We start from the raw sequence: 21,439 nt of genomic DNA, 5'->3' as shown, positions 1-21,439 counted from the left end.
AAGTTCACCTGGGGAGGGAATGCAGTGAGAGAAAAAGTGGATCCAATGCTGTCATTGTTTTTGTTAGGTGCCGTTGAGTCAGTTCATACTCATAGCGACCCTATGAATAACAGAGTGAAACACCGCCTTATTCTACACTATCCTTACGATCATTACTATGCTTGAGCCCAATGTTGCAGCCACTGTGTCAATCCATCCCACTGAGGGTCTTCCTCTTTTTCACTGACCATCCACTTTATCAAGCATGATGTCCTTCTCCAGGGACTGGTACCCCCTGACAAAATGTCCAAAGTTCATGAGAAGAAGTCTCACCATCTTTGCTTCTAGGGAGCATTCTGGCTGTACTTCTTACAGGACAGATTTGTTCATTCTTCTGGCAGTCCACAATATATTCAATATTGTTCGCCAACACCATAATTCAAAGACATCAATTCTTCTTCGGTCTTCCTTATGCATTGTCTAGCTTTTGCACGCATATGAGGCAGTTGAAAGCACCACGGCTTGGGTCAAGTGCACCTTAGTCCTCAAAGTGACATTTTTGCTTCTTAACAATTTAAAAGAGGTCTTTTGCAGCAGATTTGTCCAATGCAATATATTGTTTGATTTTTTGACTGCTGATTCCATGGGTGTTGATTACAAATCCAAGTAAAATGAAATCCTTGACAACTTCAATCTTTTCTCCATTTATCATGATATTTCTTATTGGCCCAGTTCTGAGGAACTTCATTTGTTTATGTTGAAGTGTAATCCACACTGAAGGCTGTGGTCTTTGATCTTCTTCAGTAAGTGTTTCAAGCCCTCTTCACTTTCAGCAAGGAAGATTGTGTCATCTGCATATTGCAAATTGTCAATGAACCTTCCTCCAATCCTGATACCTCGCTCTTCTTCATATAGCCCAGCTTCTCATGTATTGCTCAACATACAGATTGGATAAGTATGGTGAAAGGATACAACACGGATGCACACCTTTCCTCATTTTAAATCACGTAATATCCCCTTGTTCTGTTCAAACCACTGCCTCTTGGTCTATGTACAGGTTTCACATGAGCACAATTAAGTGTTTTGGAATTCCCATTCCCTGCAAAGTTATCCATAACTTGTTATGATCCACACAGTCGAATGTCTTTTGCATAGCCAATAAAACACAGGTAAATTTTTTTGTATTCTCTGCTTTCAGCCAAGATCCATCTGACATTAGCAATGATGTCCATCGTTCCACATCATCTTCTGAACCTGGCTTGAATTTCTGGAAGTTCCCTATCTATAAATTGCTGCAACTGTTTTTCCATTATCTACAGCAAAGGGCACAAGGCTAAGCCCTGAGAAACCAGCGTTGAGAGGTTGGATCTGGGAACCCAAAGAGTGATAATTAAGGCACAAAGCAAACCAGGAGAGGATGGTGTCAGAGAAGCTGAAATTACACTGTATCAATGTGGATCAAGTGTCAGTTGTACCAGTAAGATGAGAACAAAGCGTTCATTGGATTTGCTAACACGGAAATCTTTCGTGACTGAAAAGAAAAGTTTTGGTCGTATTGTGGCATGAGTTGAAGAATGAGAGGAAAGTAAAATGCAGATAATTTTTAAAATAAGTTTTGTTGTGAAGGAAAACTAAGGATTGGGGTGGTAGCTGGGGGGTGTGAGGTCAAGGAATTTTTTGGGTGGGGGGAGGGAGATACTAAAGCATGCTTGTACATTGATGGAAATGATTTAATAGAGAGGGAGTAACTGATAATGCAGGAGAGAGTGAGATGATAATTGAAGGATCAAAGTCCTTGAGAAGATGAGCTGGGATGGTGCATTAGTTTCCTAGAGCTGCTGGGGGGCATTTTTCAGCTTACTACACTAAAGCACCTGTGAAAGACTGGCCTTGATTAGGAGGAGGATACTGCTTCTCTTGGAACCAGATGGAAGGAGGTGAAGGTACCCATGTAATCACCTTGTATGTAAATTTGGTGTGGGAAAAGATGAGGTGTTATGCTTTGGGCTTCAGTTTTTTCTGTTTTTTACAAGGCAATATAAATTTTTATTACAGTTTTTAAATTTTTATTGTTGCTGACAATATACACAGCTGGACAAAGCAGAATGCCTTTAATTCAGATTTTGGAGATTGGGCAGTTTCTGTTGATGACAAGTTCTAGGGTTTCCCTTTGAGAAAGATCATTGAGAAAGAGACAGGTGGATCATGCAACTGGATGCTTGAAGATGTCAGAAATGAAGAAAGGAAGGGGTGGTCAGGAATACAGTCAGCCAAAAACCTAAGTCTTCGGTGAATGAAGGGGAGTGGTTTAGAAGAAGTTAGATGATGGAAGTGGGTGGATAACAGGAACTGGAAGCGTAGTGGATGCCATAACCCAATGGCATCAATTTAACCGGTGCTGGGGGTTTTGAGGAGCCCTGGTGTCACAGTGGTTAAGAGTTTGGCAGCTAACCAAAAGGTTGGGAGTTCAAATCCACCAGCTGCTCCTTGGAAACTCTATGGGGCAGTTCTACTCTGTCCTTCAGGGTCATTATGAGTTGGAATCCACTCAACAGCAACAAATTTATTGGAGGAAGGGGGATGAATGGTTGGGAAGGAGCAATAGGGAACAAGAAAGGCACGTGCTTCACTTCCTGGCTCTGAGGTTTGAAAGAATAGGTAGCTAACACTTGACAGGACTCCTAAATCTATGTTTCTATTCTTATGAAGAAAGAAGAAATTGATGCTATGATGGCACAGTGAAAAGGCTTGGGAAGTATGAGAAGCATAGGATGAGAGTCTGGCAATAATAGACTATTCAAGAGGATCCCTGGACTTCTAGTGGTCAGCGAGTTTCACAAGGACACGAGGCATGATGGAACCACATTATGGAGGGTCTTGAATAGAAGACTAAGGAATTTGTGTTTTTCCCTGTAGGCAAAGGGGGTGGTGGTGGTGGTGGTCCAAGTTGGTGCATCAAACTGTCATAGTCAAAGCCAGGCTTTAGGTAAATTAATTTTCCAGCCATGTGAATAGAAGAAAGCTACCCATCGAGGGAATGAACACTGAAAATGTTGGAAAGAAGTGATGGTCACAAAAGAGGGGGTGAAGGAAGAGCCAGTGGAAAATGATTAGTTGGAAGTATGAAGAATAAGGGAGATGAACGGGCGGGAGATGACACCCATTTCAAGTTTAAGTGGCAGGAAAATAGGGCTTGGAAGGAAATTGGTGGGTTTGGTATTAGGCAAACCAGAGATAAAATTTCAGAAGTGGTTAAACCAAAGGCTGGAGAGATGTGACAACAGGTGAATCATTGGGCGCTTCCCCTGTTGTCTGTCGTGAGTAACTTGCCTGGGGCTGCCCAGATTGAGCATAATCAAGGACAACTGCAGGATCCCAGGAAACAACCTAGTGATTCTCCCTAATTTAGCTTCAGATCTCAAGGCCAGGACCTGAATCTTAATTATCACCTTTGATAAGGTGTATTTGCAGGTGTGAATTGTGAGGTGCCATTCCCAAGCCCAGGGGAAGCCTTCCAGACATTCCACAAGTCAGTGAGCGCTGCCAGGGTAGAGGTATTAGTAGGGGTGTTGTCATTCATCTTCCTCACTCTAATACACTGGGCAAAGCAAGTAGAACACCAAAAAAAAAAAAAAACACTGTTGCCATCAAGTCAATTCCAACTCATAGCAACTTATAGGACAGAGTAGAACTGCCCCATAGAGTTTCCAAGAAGCACCTGGTAGATTTGCACTGCTGACCTTTTGGTTAGCAGCCGTAGCACTTAACCACTATGCCACCACGGTTTCCAAGCAAGTAGTGGGCACCTAGTACGTGTGCTGAACAGAAGCGTGGAGATGAGTTAAGGCACAGCAGGCCACCAGCCAGTCCTGTAAAGACAAGCCTTAAAGCACGTGGTCTAGAAGACATCTCTTTGACCTTCTTTCCTCTTCACCCTCAAGTAAGGTAAGGCAGGGGTAACAGGTAAAGGTTTCACTTGGAAAGCAGGTTTCATCACGCCTCTGAGCTCAGGCCCAGAATCGAAGTTGACGTCTGGCCAAGAACCTGACTTTTTCAGGTGGAACCCTACCCCCTTCTGCCCAATTTCCTACTTTTCTGCTGACAGCAGCTCTTTTCTTCCTTTTGTCTGAAATCCCAGGGTCTTTGTATTTTTTTTTTTGTATGCGCTGAGATTAACCCAGGCTGACATTGCCCTCTGTGGCTTCCCTGTCTCTGGCCTGTTGGTTCATTCAATAAATATTCACTCTCGATTTCAGCTAGTGGGCACTAGGAGAACGTAGATTTGGCGACGGTCAAGAGCCTTGCAGGATTAACCTGAAACGTCCCAGGAAGCATTTAAGGCCTGTGGCTGAGGCCAACTCCCTCCTTCTCCCTCCCCCCTACCCAGAGCTGCTGGAGCGCGCAGAGACTGGGCAGCCGCCGAGGGGCCGGCGCCGCGCGCTCCCGACGAGGAGGCGGGGCGGAGGAAGTGGCGCGGCCTCTGTGGGGCGGGGGCAGGGGCGGGGCGGGGGCGGGCGGGGCGGGGGCAGCTGGCGGGCGCCGCCGAGGGGACAGGCTGCAGCGGCGAGAGCGCGCCCAGCCCCGCCGCGATGCCCGCGCACCCCGGACGCCTCCTCCCCCGGCTGCCCTGGCAGCTACCGCTGGCCGCGATGCTGCTGCTGTTAGGCAGCGGCGGGCGCTGGGGCTTCTGCCCGCGAGCCTGGGCCCAGGAAGCGGCGGCGGACGAGTCCCCTGCGGCCGACACCGCGGAGGCGCAGGACCCGCACGCCAAGCACCTGTACACGGCTGACATGTTCGCGCACGGGATCCAGAGCGCCGCGCACTTCGTCATGTTCTTCGCGCCCTGGTAACTACCTGCCCGCCGCTCGCGGCCGCGCGCCCCCCCTCCAGGCTCCGGCCGAACACAGACCGGCCCTTCCCGCCCCCTGCGCCCTGCGCGCGGCCCGGCTCCGCCCGCGCCTGGCCCCGCCACGCGGCCCCGGGAAAGGGGGCAGCACGCGGGCCGGCTGCCGGGGCGTGGGCGGTGCCGGCCCGGCGCTCCGGCTGACGTGGCGCAGGGAGGAGGAGGAGGAGGGAGACGAGGTTCCCGAGCGGAGTCGGGAGCAGTCGTCCCCTTCTCCCCCCGCCCCACCTCAGCTCACGAATCTCCCGGTAACTGAACTCCCCCACCTCACCCCACCGGCCAGACTTCACCCCGACTGCCCCTGTCCCGCACCCCAAACTTCCTGGGCCGGCCGGACGCAGCGCCCTGCCGGGCTCCGGGACTCGGTGGGCCGCGCGCCCCCAGACGGGCCCACGTGGGCGGCGACTGGTCTGAAGGGCCCTTCCTGATGGCCCGTGCCAGCTGGGGTTGGCCGTGGACGCGGAGACCGCCGCTTTGGTTCGATTCCTTTAGGGCAAATCACTTGCGTGAGGGTTTAATTGAACAGCAATTCAGGAAGGTGTCGTTATAACTTCGTACGTGTATTGTGGAGTGAGGAGGGGCGGCTCAGGGAGAGCAGGGTTTCTCTGGCGCCCCGGGGAGCCCCCCGTAGGTCGGAGTGGAGGCGAGCTGTGCGCTCATGAGAGAAACCCACCGGCGCACGCCTCAAGGCTGAGCTCTGTCGTCTTTGCCTCTCTACTGTGCGGTGGGGAGAATCGCCGCGTTGAATTAATGGATCGGATACCCCCTGCCTTCACTCTCGGTGGGGGCTTTGGTGTGGACCACCCTGCTATTCTGAGAGACCCTAACCTGGGAAGTACCTTGCTGATGGGCTCCTGATTATTGACACAAGCAAAGGGCCGAGATGCCAGGGAGAGGAGAGGGGGCAGTTTGATTTACGTGGTTGGCCTGGATACGTTTTTTGCAAAATTTGACATTCTTACGCAGAACTGGGGAGAGACTCATTGAGCTGGGGAAGGATGTGCTTAAACATATGCCTGTGAAAATAGGGGAAACGTTTTCTATTTAGCCCATATCTAGGACAAGGTCTTGCTCCCAGGGCTTAGAGTCCAGGGCTTTTACTATGCTTCCCCTTTATGCGCCTTAAATCAACTTCTTCTGGCCAGCTGTCATTTATTAACAATGTATCTATCGAAAAATGTGTTTCAAGCTCCCAAGAACCAACTGACGGTGGATTTCTAGAACTACCAAGGGTATTGAAGATACTTTGTGGCAATAAAATAATAATAATAAAAAAAAACCCAAACCCTATAGGATAGAGTAGAACTGCCTCATAGGGTTTCCAAGGCTGTAACCTTTATGGAAGCAGACTGCCACACCTTTCTGTCAGAGTGGCTGGTGGGTCCGACCTCCCAACCTTTTGGTTAGCAGTTGAGTGCTTAACCACTGCACCACCAGGGCTCCTAATAATGGTCAATATAAATAGTTACTCTGGGCAAAAATATTCTCAGAGTAACTATTTCGATTAAATAGACTACTTGACTGGGGCCTATTTCAGTGGAATAAATATGTCCATAGAATTTCCTGTTTTATTTTTAAAGAAAAATTGACATAGCTAAATTAATGTCATACCAATGGGGTTTTGAAGTTTGGAGTCTCTGCAACAGCCACCAGGTAGACCTGGGCTGAGTGAGGGAAAGCATTGGGAAGTGTGGACACTTGGTATTAAGTAAATTCGTTTTTCCCTTGTGGCTTATTGGTTTGGATGGATGCTCCCAAGAAAACTAACTTTTGAAGTTTTGTGTTTGTCTTTTTAAAAGTCAACTACATGTATTTGAAGAGAGACATGTGAATTTCTATGATGGCACTTAAAAGTTATACCTTGAGAGCAGATGGGAGCACACTGCAGGCTGACTGCCTGCCCCACCACGGGCTCCTCTTTCCCGTTCAGTTTCTGTGGACTGTTGGAGACCCACGTGTGATCTGGGGGCAGAAGCACAATGCAATGACCACATTGATTAGTATCCTTGATCTGAACTTGGCAGATGTAAGGGTTGTCCCTACTGCTGTACATTTTGTGCCACATCAGGTCACAGCTTCTCTGCAGCCAATTTGCTGGTCACATTGAACCCGCTGCCAGTGAGGTCAAGGTTGGGCTGCCTCTTTGGGAGGACTGTGTGGCCTTGCTTTATCACGTGGTTACAAACTGCCTTCTGAACGCAGCTGGCTGTTTCAGAGGTCCATGCTGTAGCAACAGGGTTCCACACCACCGATACCAAGTTGATGGCACCTGTGGGTCCATCACAGCCACCTGGACAGGGACGGCGAGAGGCACAGGCCCGCCTGGCTTGGTAATGGTCTGGGATGGTCAGTTTGGAATTTGTGCACAATGAACTAATTCCTTATTTTCACTTCTAATTTAGTCTTGAGTTGACTTCTCAAGAATGCAGGGAAGCCACAGGTTAGGTGAGAGCTACATTTAAAATGAGCATATCTGGCAGAGAAAACAAACAATCCAAAAACCTAGAGTCGGAACTGCCCCTGGAAATCCCTTAGAAAGATGCCTTGTTGGAAACCACCTCACATAGGGTCACGCAGTAAGTCTGTGCAGCCAGGTTTCCTCCAGCATTGGGTCAGACCGTGAGTGCATGGTTCAGGCACTGAATGCATTAGTCGTTCCATCTGTGTCCGGCAGCATTGTACTTGATGTGCTCAGGTCACACTCGATGTGCTCAGGTCACACTCGATGTGCTCAGGTCACACACGATGTGCTAAGGTCACACTTGATGTGCTAAGTTGCTTGCACCATGAGAAGAAACATGCCGGAGGCCAACAGATTCGCATCCTTCAAGGCACACTCACTGCAGGCTGCTATGGAAGTTGTGATTTTTCCCTGGTTACCTTTCTATTTCTCTTGCAAGGTCACTTTGTTGAATCTACAGAAGCTATATCCACATGTACAGTTTCACTGTGTTTTTTTTTTTTTTTTTATCATTCATTCAATTAATAAGTTGCCAAAGACATGTGCTAGGAACTCGAAGTACAGTAGTCAAAAGGACGCGCTTGCCTTCTTGGAACTTGTAACCATATATACATACAAACTAAAATGTAATGGTGAGTTTTCCCGCAAAATTATCCTTCAGAAAGGAGGGAATCGTTGTATTTGATCCGCTTATAAAAACAGGGATGCTCTTGGCTTGCTTTGGAAAGCACTGCCTAGGAAAGCTTGATGCAGACTTACTTAGATGCTTATCATGGAGACCATCTGTCAGAAATGTAAAGAGGCAAAGAGATTGAACACAGCTTTTATTTAGAAATTATTTTAAAGGAAGAACTTGACAAGTTACAAGTGTTGGGTGTCTGGTAAGCAAGCCTTTTAAGGAGCATGTTATGGAGCACTGTAGCAAGTATTACCTTGTAGGCACCATGAATACACATGACCAGATGAGCGAAACACCCAGTTGCAATAATGCGCTGTGAGTGTGTTCTTAAAGCTTGGGTAAAGTGTCCAGTGTGGGCTCATGTGACATGCATGTATGGCACCGCCAACAGCCGAGACAATTAAAGATAGTGAGCAGCTCTGGACTCCAAAAGTTGATCTAGTGGCAGAAAAACTGCTGGTACCATCATGAAATGTGAAGTGTGGAAAAAAGCAGGACTTGTAAATGAACATATGTGAATGATAGATGATTTTTAAGTAGTTTATATAGCCAAATTTATGCAGTAATATTACAGACATTTGATTGTATTAACTGTAGAAGTTTGGATAGCTAGAAGTGTTTTTTTAGCTTTCCATGGCACTGGTTTGGCTGGGTATTGGAAAAAATGCAGAAATAGTTTAATTTTGAGGTCGCCTGTAGTCGGGGGTGTTTGGTTGTTTAGTAGAGAGGACTTGACATAATAAAGGAGAAGTTACAGTCAGACACACCAAGCCACCTCAGTAACAGGGGAGAGGGGAGCTTCCAGAAGAGTAGAGACAAGAGCGGGGCCAAGCTCAGCCTGGGGACTCAGGGCAGACCTCTTAGAGGAAGTGACACCCAAACTGAACCTGAAGGGCAAATAGAAACTAGCCAGGTGGAGGTCAGGGAGGAAGTGACCAAGAAAGAAGATGGACAGAGGCCCAGAGCAAGACCATCAGAAAATGCAAGCACTGTGGAATGGCTGAGGGGTGGGCTGCAAAGGGCCAGGGGTGAGCTCGGGTGTGGAGGTCTGCAGGGCCGACCAAGGAAGACCTACGTGCTAAGTTTGAACTGAATGCTGAGAAGAATGCTGGGGCTCTGGGGAGGTTAGGCAGGGGGTGGCGGGTCCTGTAGTAGTTGTGTCTGCAGTGTAAAGAGAGGGTGGGAGAGCCCCAGTGCCCTATAGAAACGCTGGAGCGAATGGGCACTCAGTATGCCTGTGACTCTTCTTCCAGGTGTGGACACTGCCAGCGGCTGCAGCCGACGTGGAATGATCTGGGGGACAAGTACAACAGCATGGAAGACGCCAAGGTCTATGTGGCGAAAGTGGACTGCACGGCTAACTCAGATGTGTGCTCCGCCCAGGGGGTCCGAGGATACCCCACGTGAGTGGGACATGGGAAGGGTGCCTGCTTCAAATGGAGTTCAGGTTTTTCCCTGTCACTTTGCCAGCTACATTGGGCCAAAAACAGTCCCAGTTAAACTTTTGGCAACTTCCTTTGTAGTTCCGAGGAGTTAGGAGATACTAAATTTAAGCAGGCAGTCCATGTTGTTAGGGAAAGATTATATTTAACATGGTGTCTATTTTAGATGCCTTTTTGTACTTTGTTTGGAAAAAGCCTTCAACTCCTCAGTGTTGGGATTTCCTGTTTATAAGAGAATGTGCTTGCAGAACAAACATGGGGTCTCCAGGAGGTCCTGCCACGACGTATGTTCACAAATACATTTTGCACAGTGAACACAAACTTTGGAGTGAATTTTCGGTAACTCCATTGTTCTTAAATTCCTTCCTAGAGTTAATTCCCCCGGTGATGATCGAAAGAGCCATTTCTGTTGGAAACCACTTGCTGTCATTTCTGAATCATCATGACCCCATGTGTGTCAGAATAGAGGTGTGCTGCGCAGGGTTTTCAATGGCTGATTTTTTGGAAGTAAATTACCAGGCCTTTCTTCTGCGGCACCTCTGGGTAGACCTGAACCTCCAACCTTACCGTTAGCAGCTGAGTGCGTTGACTGTTTGCACCGCCGAGGAACTCCTCTGTTGAAAAGGCAGGTGACAAACCAGAGTGCAGCAGTTCTGACAGGCCATACTACCTACTTCCTTGACAGTTAAACAGCTTCTTTGGTTGTAAGAAACCAGAGCTTGAAATTGGCTTATTAGAGAATTAATTAGAAGGGTGTAGAGGAAGCCCTGAGGAGTTTGGGGGCCTGTTTGTACTGCGCTAACTGCACAGTGCCTTCACAGCTTTGAGACCTGCATCTGTTTGTCCCCAGGGAAGCACTGTGCCCTCCCCTGAGTGGTCCAGCTTGGGTGAAGTGGTGATTCCAGGAATAGTCACTGTGGCCAGGGAGGCAGGATCTTGTAGGAAGATGGTAGCCCCATTCAGACCACATGGAGAGTCCTGGAGAGGAGGTGCTGTTTGCAGACCAAAGTGAGGAGGCTGGCTACTATAACTCCCTAAATGAGTGAAGTCAGTTCTCTATCATTCATTACTTAGTTGAGTAATATAGAGGGCATTCAGCTGAGTATGGAGTCCCTGGATGGTATAAACTGTTTACTGCTTGGCTGCTAACCGAAAGTCATTGAAGGTTTGAGTCTACCCCAAGGTGCCTTGGGAGAAAGGCCTGTTGATCTGTTTCTGAAAAATCAGCCATTGAAAACCCTAGGGAGCACAGTTTCAGTGACACACATGAGGTCACCATGAGTTGGAATCAGCAACTGGTTTTTTCAGTTAAGTATAAAACTAGAGCTTATCTTCAAACTTGAGAGGCAGCATGGAAAAGTGGGAGGAACCTGGGGTTGGACCTCGAAGCCATGGTTTAAATCCTAGCTCTGCCATGTACTATCGTGGACTCGTCATGTAGCTCTGTCCACATTGTTGAATCTCTAAGTAGAAAACAGGGATGATGATACCCCCACAGTACACTGTGAGAAGGGTTCAATGAGACAACCAGACAATTGCTGAGCACACCCAATAAATGTCAGAGTTTGCCCCATCCTTCCATCAGGGACTCTGGAACTTGTGGTCTTTGGTGACTTCTTGCTAATCTAAGTGGCATGTTGTCAAGTCTACATCAAGTCAGGTCAGTAGAAATCCCCAACTAAATGTATCTGCCTCAAGGCACTCACTATCTTTTTGGGATCTGCCCTTAAAATAAATTTGGCTTGGGTCAAGGATCGCCAAATAAGGAGCTGGTAAGTGGTAGGGCCAGGATGATGAGATAAATGGTTATCTATGGGGAGCTGTCATTTTCAGGATACAGGGGCAACCCACCTGACTTGGCCATGATGTCTACTCTCAAGCAGATGACCATCTGTGGCTCTGTGGCTGACACCACAGGCAACGGTGGTGTCCTCAGGCCAAGAGGGACATGTGTCCTGGGACTCCAGAGGGAAGTAAAGGGCTCGGTCTGGGCCCGGCTGTGAGGGTTATCTGGCTGCAGCAACAGTCACTCCATAGGGGCTGCTCACTAACATAAAAGGTCCGTGTGGGATCACATGTCCTGATTTTTACTTCAGAGATCTGGTCTCCCCGAGTAAACCATGCACCGAGCTCGCACTGTAGTGAACCTCAGTGAGCATTGCAGCCCTGCAGAAGTGCCCGGGCACAGGTTTGTTCACAGAAAGCAGGAGGTGGAGTGTGCTGTGTCACACTGAGTCAGGCACTCATAGATTGGCCCATGTGAGCTTTTATTGCCCCTAGAGCAGTGCCCATTGGATAGAGGCATTGTCAGGTCTGGCTTAGACAATGCATGTAGATGTCTTGGGTTTGTGTCAGTATATTAGCTTTTAAGTCATCCTTCCATCAGCCCCTTTATCAGGAGTAAAGAGTTGGAGAGGGAGGGGGTTTGGGTTCTCGTGGCCCCTATGGATGGCTGGCTGTCCTCAAGGAAATATTTTGAGATCTTCATGTTGAGCTAGGAAAGAATCATTCAAACAACAACAACAAAAAAGCAAAATTCAAGTCAGTTCCAACTCATGGCATCCCCATGTGTGTCAGAGTAGAACTGTGCTCCATAGGGTTTTCATGCCTCTGACCTTTTGGAATGAGATTGCCAGGCCTTTCTTTGAGGTGCCTCTGGGTGGATTGGAACTGCCAACCTGTCAGTTGATAACTGAGTGCTTACCTGTTTACACCACCCAGAGACTAAAAATCATTACATATGGGAAATCATGAAGGGGGACAGGCCTGAAGGAGGGAAGCTGTCTAGAGCAGTAGAACTTACACAGCCAGTCAGCTCGCTGTTTTCCGGAGTGACATGGAGGTGGGGATTTTCTGTCGTGCAGTCCCTCTGAAAGAGAGAAACAGATTACCAGAGAAGCAAACAGTGCCCACGTAGAGGTTGGTAGTAGCAGAGAAGACCGGGGCTCTGCTCAGACTTGGACCCAGTGGCCTGGCCTTCAGCACCCCTTGATGCCTGCCCACAGTGGAAAGTAAAGTCAGATTACCTGGACAGGCCAGATGGTCTGGCCGGCTCAGGTGGAGCCCAACTCTGTCTCAAAGCTCCGTAAGCTTGTTGAAGAAGAATCTCAGACTTGGGCAAGCTAGAAAGATTTTCAGTCCAAAAGCAAAAAGAGTTTGTTTGTTTCTTTTTGTTTTGCTCAGTGCACACCAAATTAGAAAAATCACCAGTTAGGTTTTATTGTATTTTAACTTCAGCAAAGAAATGGGGACTTTGTTTGAGTACCTATGGTCCTTTCAGGGACTTTAATAATGCACCTGTTTTCCATCTTGAAGCCCTTTGGTGGAAGGAAGGGGCTTGGGAAACAGGAGAAGTCCAGTGAGCATCTTCTAGTTCCCTATCACACTGGTGGTGCGTGGTTAAGTGCTCAGCTCCTAATCAAAAGGTCAGTGGTTTGAAACCACCAGCAGCTTCAAGGGAGAAAGATGTGGCAGTCTGCTTCTGTAAAGATGACAGCCTAGGAAACCCTATGGGGCAGTTCTTCTCTGTCCTACAGGGTCACTGTGAGTTGGAATTGACTCAGTGGCAGTGGGTTTGGTTTGGGTTTATGGGGGTCACAGGTATTCCCAGAGCTCCAGGAGGTCCCCAGAATGGGTAAGGATGTACTTTGGGGTGCTTAAAATGTTAAACTTCCTAAACTACCAGAAATCTAGTTAGATTTTGACTTTTTGTTATGAGTATCAAAGTATAAGCTATGAGGAACCAGGGGGATATCCTTCGTGGGCGATAGGTCAAGGACCTCACCTATGCCCCATCACACTGCTGAATGCTCTGCCAAAGGCCTACATGCCCATATGGGTTGTCTTGGGTCTCTGTGACGCTTCACTGTGACGCCTTTGGGGAGTCTGCGGTTGTCAGCCATTCAAACCTGAAGTTCTAGTTGGTGCAGCTCCTGGCTTCTTGTAACTCTGTTACTGCGTTTGGCATCTACTAACAAAATCCACATAAATGCTGTGGAAGGGATGGTAGGGCTGTTTTGGATGAGTTGGCTGGCCAGAAGATGGTAGTTACTTTTTTTCCCACCCCTGACACCTATTAAGTTTATGTAGAGCCTCTTTTTCCATTATCGATGGGATGGTCCAGGAGCTGGCAATATTAATTTCTTCCTGTCTTGATGTATTGCTCACTGCTGAAGGAACCGGTCCTGTAGTCCCTCTGCGGTTTCTCTCGAGACCGATGTCTGTAGAGAAAAGACTCCTTCTCTGTAGGGCAGCAAATGGTGGGAAGTTGCATCCTTACAGTTACTGGATGTTCACACTTAGATAAAGTTTAGTACCTGATAAAGTAGCCTAAAACGGAATTTATTGTAAAACAACGATATATCTACTACATTTTTAACTTAAAAAAAAAACCAAGAAAACAAGCTATTTAAACTTGGAAAGGATAAGAAAAATACATAGTGGGGAAAAGGCTTGAAAGTTCTGCAAATGAGAAATGAATGTTTGCAGCTTGGAGTTAATTCATAGCATTAGGTTTGACATTTTCACTTCAGTTTTATTTTTCTTGTATAAAATCAGAAACTGTTAATCATTATAATACTAAGCAATTGTATGGTCTTGCAGAACGTTGTATCATCTTCCAGAATGTTATTTTTGTTTCCTTTTCCAGTTTCATCAGAGAGTGGCTGTAGCCCATTTATACCTCATTTTCTGGTTGTTTCGTTACACGAGTTTGCTTCCTGATAAGATAATGCTCTCAACTCAAAGCAGTTTGAAGTGCTTTAAAACTTTGCTCTGTCTAATGTTTCATTGCTCTTTCAGCTTAAAGTTTTTCAGGCCTGGCCAAGAAGCTGTGAAGTACCAGGGCCCCCGGGACTTCCAGGCGCTGGAGACCTGGATGCTGCAGACCCTGAATGAGGAGCCCGCGGTGAGCTGAGCGCTCAGGAAGCAGTGTATTCCTTCTGATGTTTGGGTCATAACAACCTGGGCGAGGCCAGTGTAGGGGAAGAATGAAGGCTGCCATTTTAAAGCAACATTTTCCTTGCTTAGAACTCATTGATATTTTAAGATTAACTTTAAAAAACTTGTTTATTATGGAAGTGTTCACACATGCATGCAATAGAGAGAAGAGTCTAAAGAACCCCATGTACCCATCACCTGGCTTTACTGATCACCTGCTGGCAGCTGGGTTTTGTCTTGTCCCTGCCACCTGCTTTGTTTAGCAGCCAAGTCAGCCCTCGGGAGATGGCATTTGTAAATATTCCTGTATGTGTCCAATAGATACACACTTTTTGTTTTCTAGTGTAACTCCTACACCATTCTCACTGTAAGACAACTGGCAATAATTGCGTAGCATCAGAAGTTGCCTCTTGGCCGCCTGGGGTCCAGGCAGCCCTAGGCCAGAATATCCAGTCCGTGAAGACTCCGGCACCTCCTCCCCTGTTCCCGTGGACTAGTGCCCGCCACCACCCGCAGCAGCTTCTCATGGTCTCACTCTCAGCAGATGTACCCATCGTGTGAATCTTCTCTTCTCTGTCCTCAGGCCACAGGCCTGAGCGGGCTTTAAACAAAAAAAAAAAATCCAAACCCGTTACCGTTGAGTCAATTCCAATTCATAGTGACCCTATAGGACAGACAGACGGGGGCGGTGCACAATTCAGTCTATACCACCAGGTAGCTGTGGAAACAGAAGGATTTCTGGAATATTTTTTAAAGACATCATAGTTGCATGTTATATGTAGAATGTTATATGTTATATGTAGAATATTACATGCTAAGAAAAATTTATAACGTTGGGAGTCTTAAGTTTTTTTATAAACCATTAAATGTCCCTTTGTGGTGATTTTGGCTCGGTGCTCAGAGTGAAAAGGCCCCTGGGGCCCGAGTTGGACTTGAGGGCTGGTGGTGTTTTGCTGGTGCAGTACCAGAAAGGTGGCTGTGTACCTGCAGTACATTTCTGATGAAAAGTTAGACGTCTCTGCTGTCATTTTAATGTAAATAGTTAACCGAGACTGCTTTGTTGTGTCTCGTAAGAATTCATTGCTTTGAATGTCGTTGATGGTCGGGAGCGATGCAGTCTTTTTGGTGTGCGCTGCCTGTGGTGTCATTTTTCCGAGACGTCTGTTGGGCTCTTCAGCTCTCTCTCCTGTTCTTTGTGGAAGTCGCAGCTAATCAGAAATCCAGCTAGTTTGTGAGTGCTGCTGTACCTTGTATTTCAAAATCTCTGTAATGGTGCATAGTGAAAAATAGTTTTGACCAGAGACTTAATCTAATTTTAGGTAGCAGGGAAAATCACGAAACTCTCAGTTAATTTGCATCTTTCTCAGCTGCGTAGTCACAGCAAGAAAGCTGGAGGAGCAGGTGCAACTTTTGTGTACATTTAAACTAGAAATTGCCTCTTTGTAAAAAAAATACTATTTTTAGGGGGAAGGGGATGATTGGATGGGAGGAAATGGATTTAAAAACAGAGTTAATAGGCTCAAATAAACTCTTCAAATTAACTTTAAAATGTATTACAGATTAATTCACCAAAGCAGCTGGTCTTCCATGTTGACTGTATTTAAGAAACCAGCAGGCGATGTGAGGGTGGCAGAAATATTTCTTCTCATGGAAGAACTTGCATTCAGAGGAAGTGGCTGGCTGACGTGGGGCCGAGCCTCAGCTCAGCAGAGGCTGTTGAGAGAAGTGCCCTGTCTCCTTGGTGTAGAGAGGAATGGCATGGGGAACCCCCCACTGCTGCCCAGACCCCAGTTACCTGACTCGCCATAGTCACATTTAATGTCTCATGGTTGTCAGAAACCATGACCATAAAAATTAAAACCAAGGGGACTCCGATTCATGGTGACCCTGTGTGTCAGAGTAGAAGTGTGCACCATGGCGTTTTCAGTGCACGTAGATCACCAGGCCTTTCTTCTGTGGCACCTTTGGGTGACTGGAACTCCAACCAAGCATGTTAGCAGCCAAGCATGTTAGCTGTTTGTACCACCGTATAAAAATTAAAAATTAGAAGTCTATTTTTGATGCTTTTCTTTGTAAGACTTTTAGCTGAGGTAATGTGCCTTATTGTGGAAAAGTTCAAATATGCAAACTTTATATTGCCAACAGAAAATTCTTTTCAATTTGAATTTAGCTTTTTATTTTAAGCAAATACTTTAAAAATATATATTTTATTGTGTTTTTGTTGAGAGTTTACACAGCATATTAGGTTCCATTTAATAATTACTACACAAAATGTTCAATGACATTGGTTACATTTTCACAGTGTGCAAACATCCTCATTAATTCCATTCTGGATCTTTCATTTTCAGTCATCTGGTTTCCCTGTCCCCTTACCCTTTCATCTTTGCTTTAGAGTAATTGTTAACCATTGGCCTCATAGAGATGATTTTTTTTTAAAGGTACTCAGTACTCACTCATAATATACTTTATGAACCCATCTGTTATTTAGCTAAAAGTTGGCCACAGGGGTAGTTCCATTCCAAGGTTTATGGAGTATCTCGGGGCTATAGTCTCTAGTCTAGGCCTAGGGAGTCTTCTAGTCTCAACCCATCCATTAAGTCTGGACTTGTTCAGAATTTGAGTTCTGTTCCACAGTTTTTTCCCCTTCTATTAGGACCCATCTATTTGGCCCTGATGAAGATGGTTGGTAGTGGTAGCTGGGCACCATCTAGTTCTTCTGGTCTCAGGGTAGATGAGGCTGTGGTTCATGTAGTCTGCTAGTCCTAGTTTCTTCTCTGAGTCTTCGGCTTCCTTTTTTCTCTTTTGCTCCAGACGAGAAGAGACTGATAGTTATATCTTAGATATGAGCAAAAACTTTTTTAAAAAGTTTTTCATCTGTTTTTACACCTAAATAAGTTAATATATGAATTTTTATATTTAGGCAGAATACACTAAGATTTTTTCCAAGTGCTAATGGCAATATTAAAGGCTTAAAGAAAACCTAACATTTCAGAAAATAAGAATATAAGCATATTTTACCCCAATTTTTATATTTTCATGTTTGCTTTGCTATTTTTTATAAACAATTTAACTGTAAATACGAACACATTTCATCTCGTTAACGATTTTCTATTAGAGCTATGTAGTCTTTGTATTGATTATATTTTGTATTATCGTGTGGATTTGCTGTAATTCAACTATTCTTCTGTCAGTTATCACTGGTAATACTACAAGGAATATGTTTGCCTTTGCAAAGGAGGTTTTGTCTTCTTTTGAATGATTTCTTTAGAATATATTCCCAGACATAAATTGCAAAGCAAGACCATTTTTATAACACTTAATGAATATTGCCACATTACTTTCTTAAGAATATACCAATTTGCTTTGCCACCAGTGGGGAGCGAGTGTGCACTTCTCTGTCACATGCTGTGTTGTTCCCATGATGGGGCACCTCTCTGGTATGTGCCAAGGCACACGGAAGCATGGCACCCCAGTCGGCCCCACAGTGAACAGTTTAACACTGAAAGCCACCTGAACGTCTTGTAGAGTGAAATGCAGCGTCTCCTTTCACCTTGTGTGAACTCGCTGACTGTACCCTAGGCTGTTGTGCTCATGGGCATTCTTTTGTGTGGGGAATGAGCACTGTGAAACGTCTGACCAGCTAGCAGCAGAAAGGAAAGCTTTGTGGTGCTTTACAACCTTGCATGACGTTCAGCTGCTAGCACTTTTGAAGCCTCAGCAACTTAACTTGGAGATCTTTCTTTTTTATTGCACTTTAGATGAAGGGTTACAGAACAAACTAGTTTTTCATTAAACGGTACACATATTTTTTATGACATTGGTTAACAACCCACGACATGTCAGCACTCTCCCTTCTCGACCTTGGGTTCCCTTTTACCAGCTTTCCTGTCCCCTCCTGCCTTCTAGTCCTTGCCCCAGGGCTGGTGTGCCCCCTTTGGTCTCGTTTTGTTCCATGGGCCTGTCTAATCTTTGGATGAAGGGTGAACCTCAGGATTAACTTCATTGCAGAGCTGAAAGGATGTCTGGGGGCTGTACTCTCAGGATTTCTCCAGTCTTTGTCAGGCCAGCAAGTCTGGTTTTTCTTTTTTAGTTAGAATTTTGTTCTACGTTTGTCTTCAGCTCTGTCCAGGACTCTCTATTGTGATCCCTGTCAGAGCAGTCAGTGGTGGTACCCTGGTACCATCTAGTTGTACTGGACTCAGTCAGGTGGAGGCCGTGGTAGATGAGGTCCATTAGTCCTTTGGATTAATCTTTTCCTTGTATCTTTAGTTATCTTCATTCTTCTTTGCCCCTGAAGGGGTGAGACCAGTGGAGTATCTTAGATGGCTGCTCACAGGCTTTTAAGACCCCAGACGCTACTCACCAAAGTGGAATGTAGAACATTTTCTTTATAAACTATGTTATGCCAACTGAGCTAGGTGTTCCTTGAGACCATGGTCTTGGGGATTCTTTTTAACAGGAGTATGAATCACCAGGTAAAAATTGAGGAATATGTACCTATCTGTCTGCAACAAAAACGGCTATTCAGTGATCTTTTCTTCACCTCTGGATCACTTTGGTTGGGGCCCCCAGCTATACTGAACTCAAAAGGAGAGTCATTTAGAATTATGTAGTACCAGGCTGGGGGGCAGTGGTGGGTCAATGTTAGAGTTCTTATCTGCTGTGCAGGAGACCCGGGTTCAATTCCCAGCCAGTGCACCTAATGTTCAGCCACCATCCATTTGTCATTGGAGGCTTAAAGGATGCTGTGATGCTGAACAGATTTCAGTGGAGCTTCCAGACTAAAATGGACTCGGAAGAAAGGCCTGGCAATCTACTTCCAAAAATCAGCCAGTGAAAACCCTGTAGCTCACATAAGCCTGATCCTGTCGTGTGTGGGGTTACCATGAGACAGGGGCTGACTCAATGGCAGCATAACAACAGCAATACTGGTGTGACCGTACAGCTGTTACAGTGAGTAATGGTCAGGTACTCCCAGAAGCACCTTTTAAAAGTCACTCACCGCCTTGGCGTGCTTTCTTGACCTGATCTGAGTCGTGTGAATTGTATTTTCCTAAAAGCAGAGCTTGTGCTTGCCCTGTGGTTTCCTCTGTCGCCTTTCGTTCCTCTGGGTTTCCCTTCTCATCGCCTGCTTTTGTCTTTTATCAGCTTTTGACCTTCTCTCACAGCTCTTCTTATCATCTGTGTGAATAACGGACAGCCAGGCCACCCCTTCCTGGTGCTTTCTCATTCTCGGGTTCGCCCCTTTTGCTACCTTTGTGTCTTTAAGCACTCATCTCTTCAGAGTATGTTCATCAGGAATTTTATTTTTTCCTGTGAAACCCCAAAGAATGTTTCAAAGCAGGGACAGCATCACACATGTCCCAAGGTGGTCGGGGCAGCGGGGTGGGGGGAGCAGGTATCTGCAGTTGGCTTCAGGCAGACACAGGTCACCTCCTCGATGGCATTTACTGTGTCCTCACAGATAAGAAACCGGTTGCCAAAGAGTCGATTACAACTCATAGTGACCCCATGTGTGTCAGAGTAGAGCTGTGCTCCGCAGGGTTTTCAATGACTGATTTTTTGGAAGTAGATGGCCAAGCCTTTCTTTCGAGGTACTTCTGGGTGGATTTGAACCTCCAGCCTTTCAGTTAGCAGTCAAGCGTATTAACTGTTTGCACCACTTAACAAAAAACATGGCAGTTTGAGTCCACCCAGAGGCACCTCGAAAGAAAGGCCTGGCGATCCACTTCTGAAAATCAGCCACTGAAAACCCTGTGGAGCACAGTTCTACTCTTAACACACCCTCGGTTGCCGTGAGTTGGAGTCGACTTGCTGGCAAATGGTTACTGGTTCACAGACAAACTCAGTGACTGCCGTTTTGTTTCTTTCTGTTAGACACCAGAGCCAGAAGTAGAGCCGCCCAGAGCCCCTGAGCCGAAGCAGGGCCTGTATGAGCTCTCAGCGAACAACTTTGAGCTGCACATCGCCCAAGGTATGCTGGCGATTGCTGTGGACACCTGTGGCAGGATCTGGTCCTCACGCAGTCCTGACCCAACCTCCTCAATTCGCTCAGTGTTTCTTCTTGCCGCTCGAGGGCTCACAGACAGCTGCATCGGTAGCAACAACAGGGGCTTCTCTCTTCATTGTTAAATGCTTCTCGTAGAAATGATGTCTCTTTTTATTCTCTGCTCTTCCAGAAATGCCCACTTTGACTCTAAGCTTACATGTGAAGCTCACAAATCATGGGTGGGCACACTGAGTTTGTACCCGGCCGGACAGCACCTCCTTGCGTAACCAAGTGTTCACTTAATGTTAGTATCTATCCTGTGCTTATTAACCTGAGGTGAAAACGAAAGCTCTCAGACCTGTTTAAACAGAATATAATGGACCCTTATTCCATGTGAATCAAATTAGACATTCTTTACACTTAAATATCTTTCCATCCCACATGCCGTATTTTAAACAAGGTTTATGCACTGTTTCTAACGTGAATGGTTGATGAGTTTTCCTTCTTCCACATAAATGTGTTTTCCAAAAGTTGGCTCAACAATGACTGACTGGAAAGCAAACTGGGGTCTTGCTGACTTCCATTCTCAAGCGCTGCCGTGGAGAGAGATCCTCCTAAAGGCTGGGCTGAAAGCTGTGAGAAAGAACTTCTCATTGTATCTGGCCTCAGCACTGCATGCCTGCTGGGAGTGGAAACCCCTCCCCACACCTCACTTATTGCCGAAAATAACTTACTGTGTTGTTGTCAACCTTTCCCCGTTTTTTTCAAAGGACAGTGTTTAGTCTGTAACCAAGCTCAGCCCATGGGAGCTCAGTGTTTTCCCATGGAGGGGCTCACTTTAAGGTGAGACTGGCTTGGGCTCTGTCTTAGTCACCTAGTGCTGCTGTAACAGAAATACCACATGTGGGGGCTTCAATAAACAGAAGTTTATTTTCCCACAGTTTAGGAGATTAAGAGTCTGAATTCAGGGTACTAATTCTAGGGGAAGGCTTTCTCTCTGTTAGCTCTGGGTGAAGAAGGTCCTTGTCACTTTTCAGCTTCCGTTTCC

At 46.2% G+C, this 21,439-nt stretch overlaps 1 protein-coding gene across 1 annotated transcript in view; it reads left to right on the top strand.

Annotated features, from left to right (window-relative positions):
- The first annotated feature begins 4,549 nt into the window (after positions 1 to 4,549).
- Positions 4,550 to 21,439, top strand: part of TXNDC5 (thioredoxin domain containing 5) — a 30,603-nt gene continuing 13,713 nt past the window's right edge. The window contains exons 1-4 of the mRNA XM_064280375.1: positions 4,550 to 4,825; positions 9,276 to 9,425; positions 14,265 to 14,370; positions 20,280 to 20,376. Of these exons, the coding sequence (XP_064136445.1) occupies positions 4,569 to 4,825; positions 9,276 to 9,425; positions 14,265 to 14,370; positions 20,280 to 20,376 (610 nt within the window). The 5' untranslated portion in view covers positions 4,550 to 4,568. The remainder of the gene's footprint in view (positions 4,826 to 9,275; positions 9,426 to 14,264; positions 14,371 to 20,279; positions 20,377 to 21,439) is intronic.

This window comes from Loxodonta africana, chromosome 1 (assembly GCF_030014295.1).
Source record: "Loxodonta africana isolate mLoxAfr1 chromosome 1, mLoxAfr1.hap2, whole genome shotgun sequence".
NCBI classification, from domain to species: Eukaryota; Metazoa; Chordata; class Mammalia; order Proboscidea; family Elephantidae; genus Loxodonta; species Loxodonta africana.
This window is presented reverse-complemented; position numbering and strand designations above follow the sequence as displayed.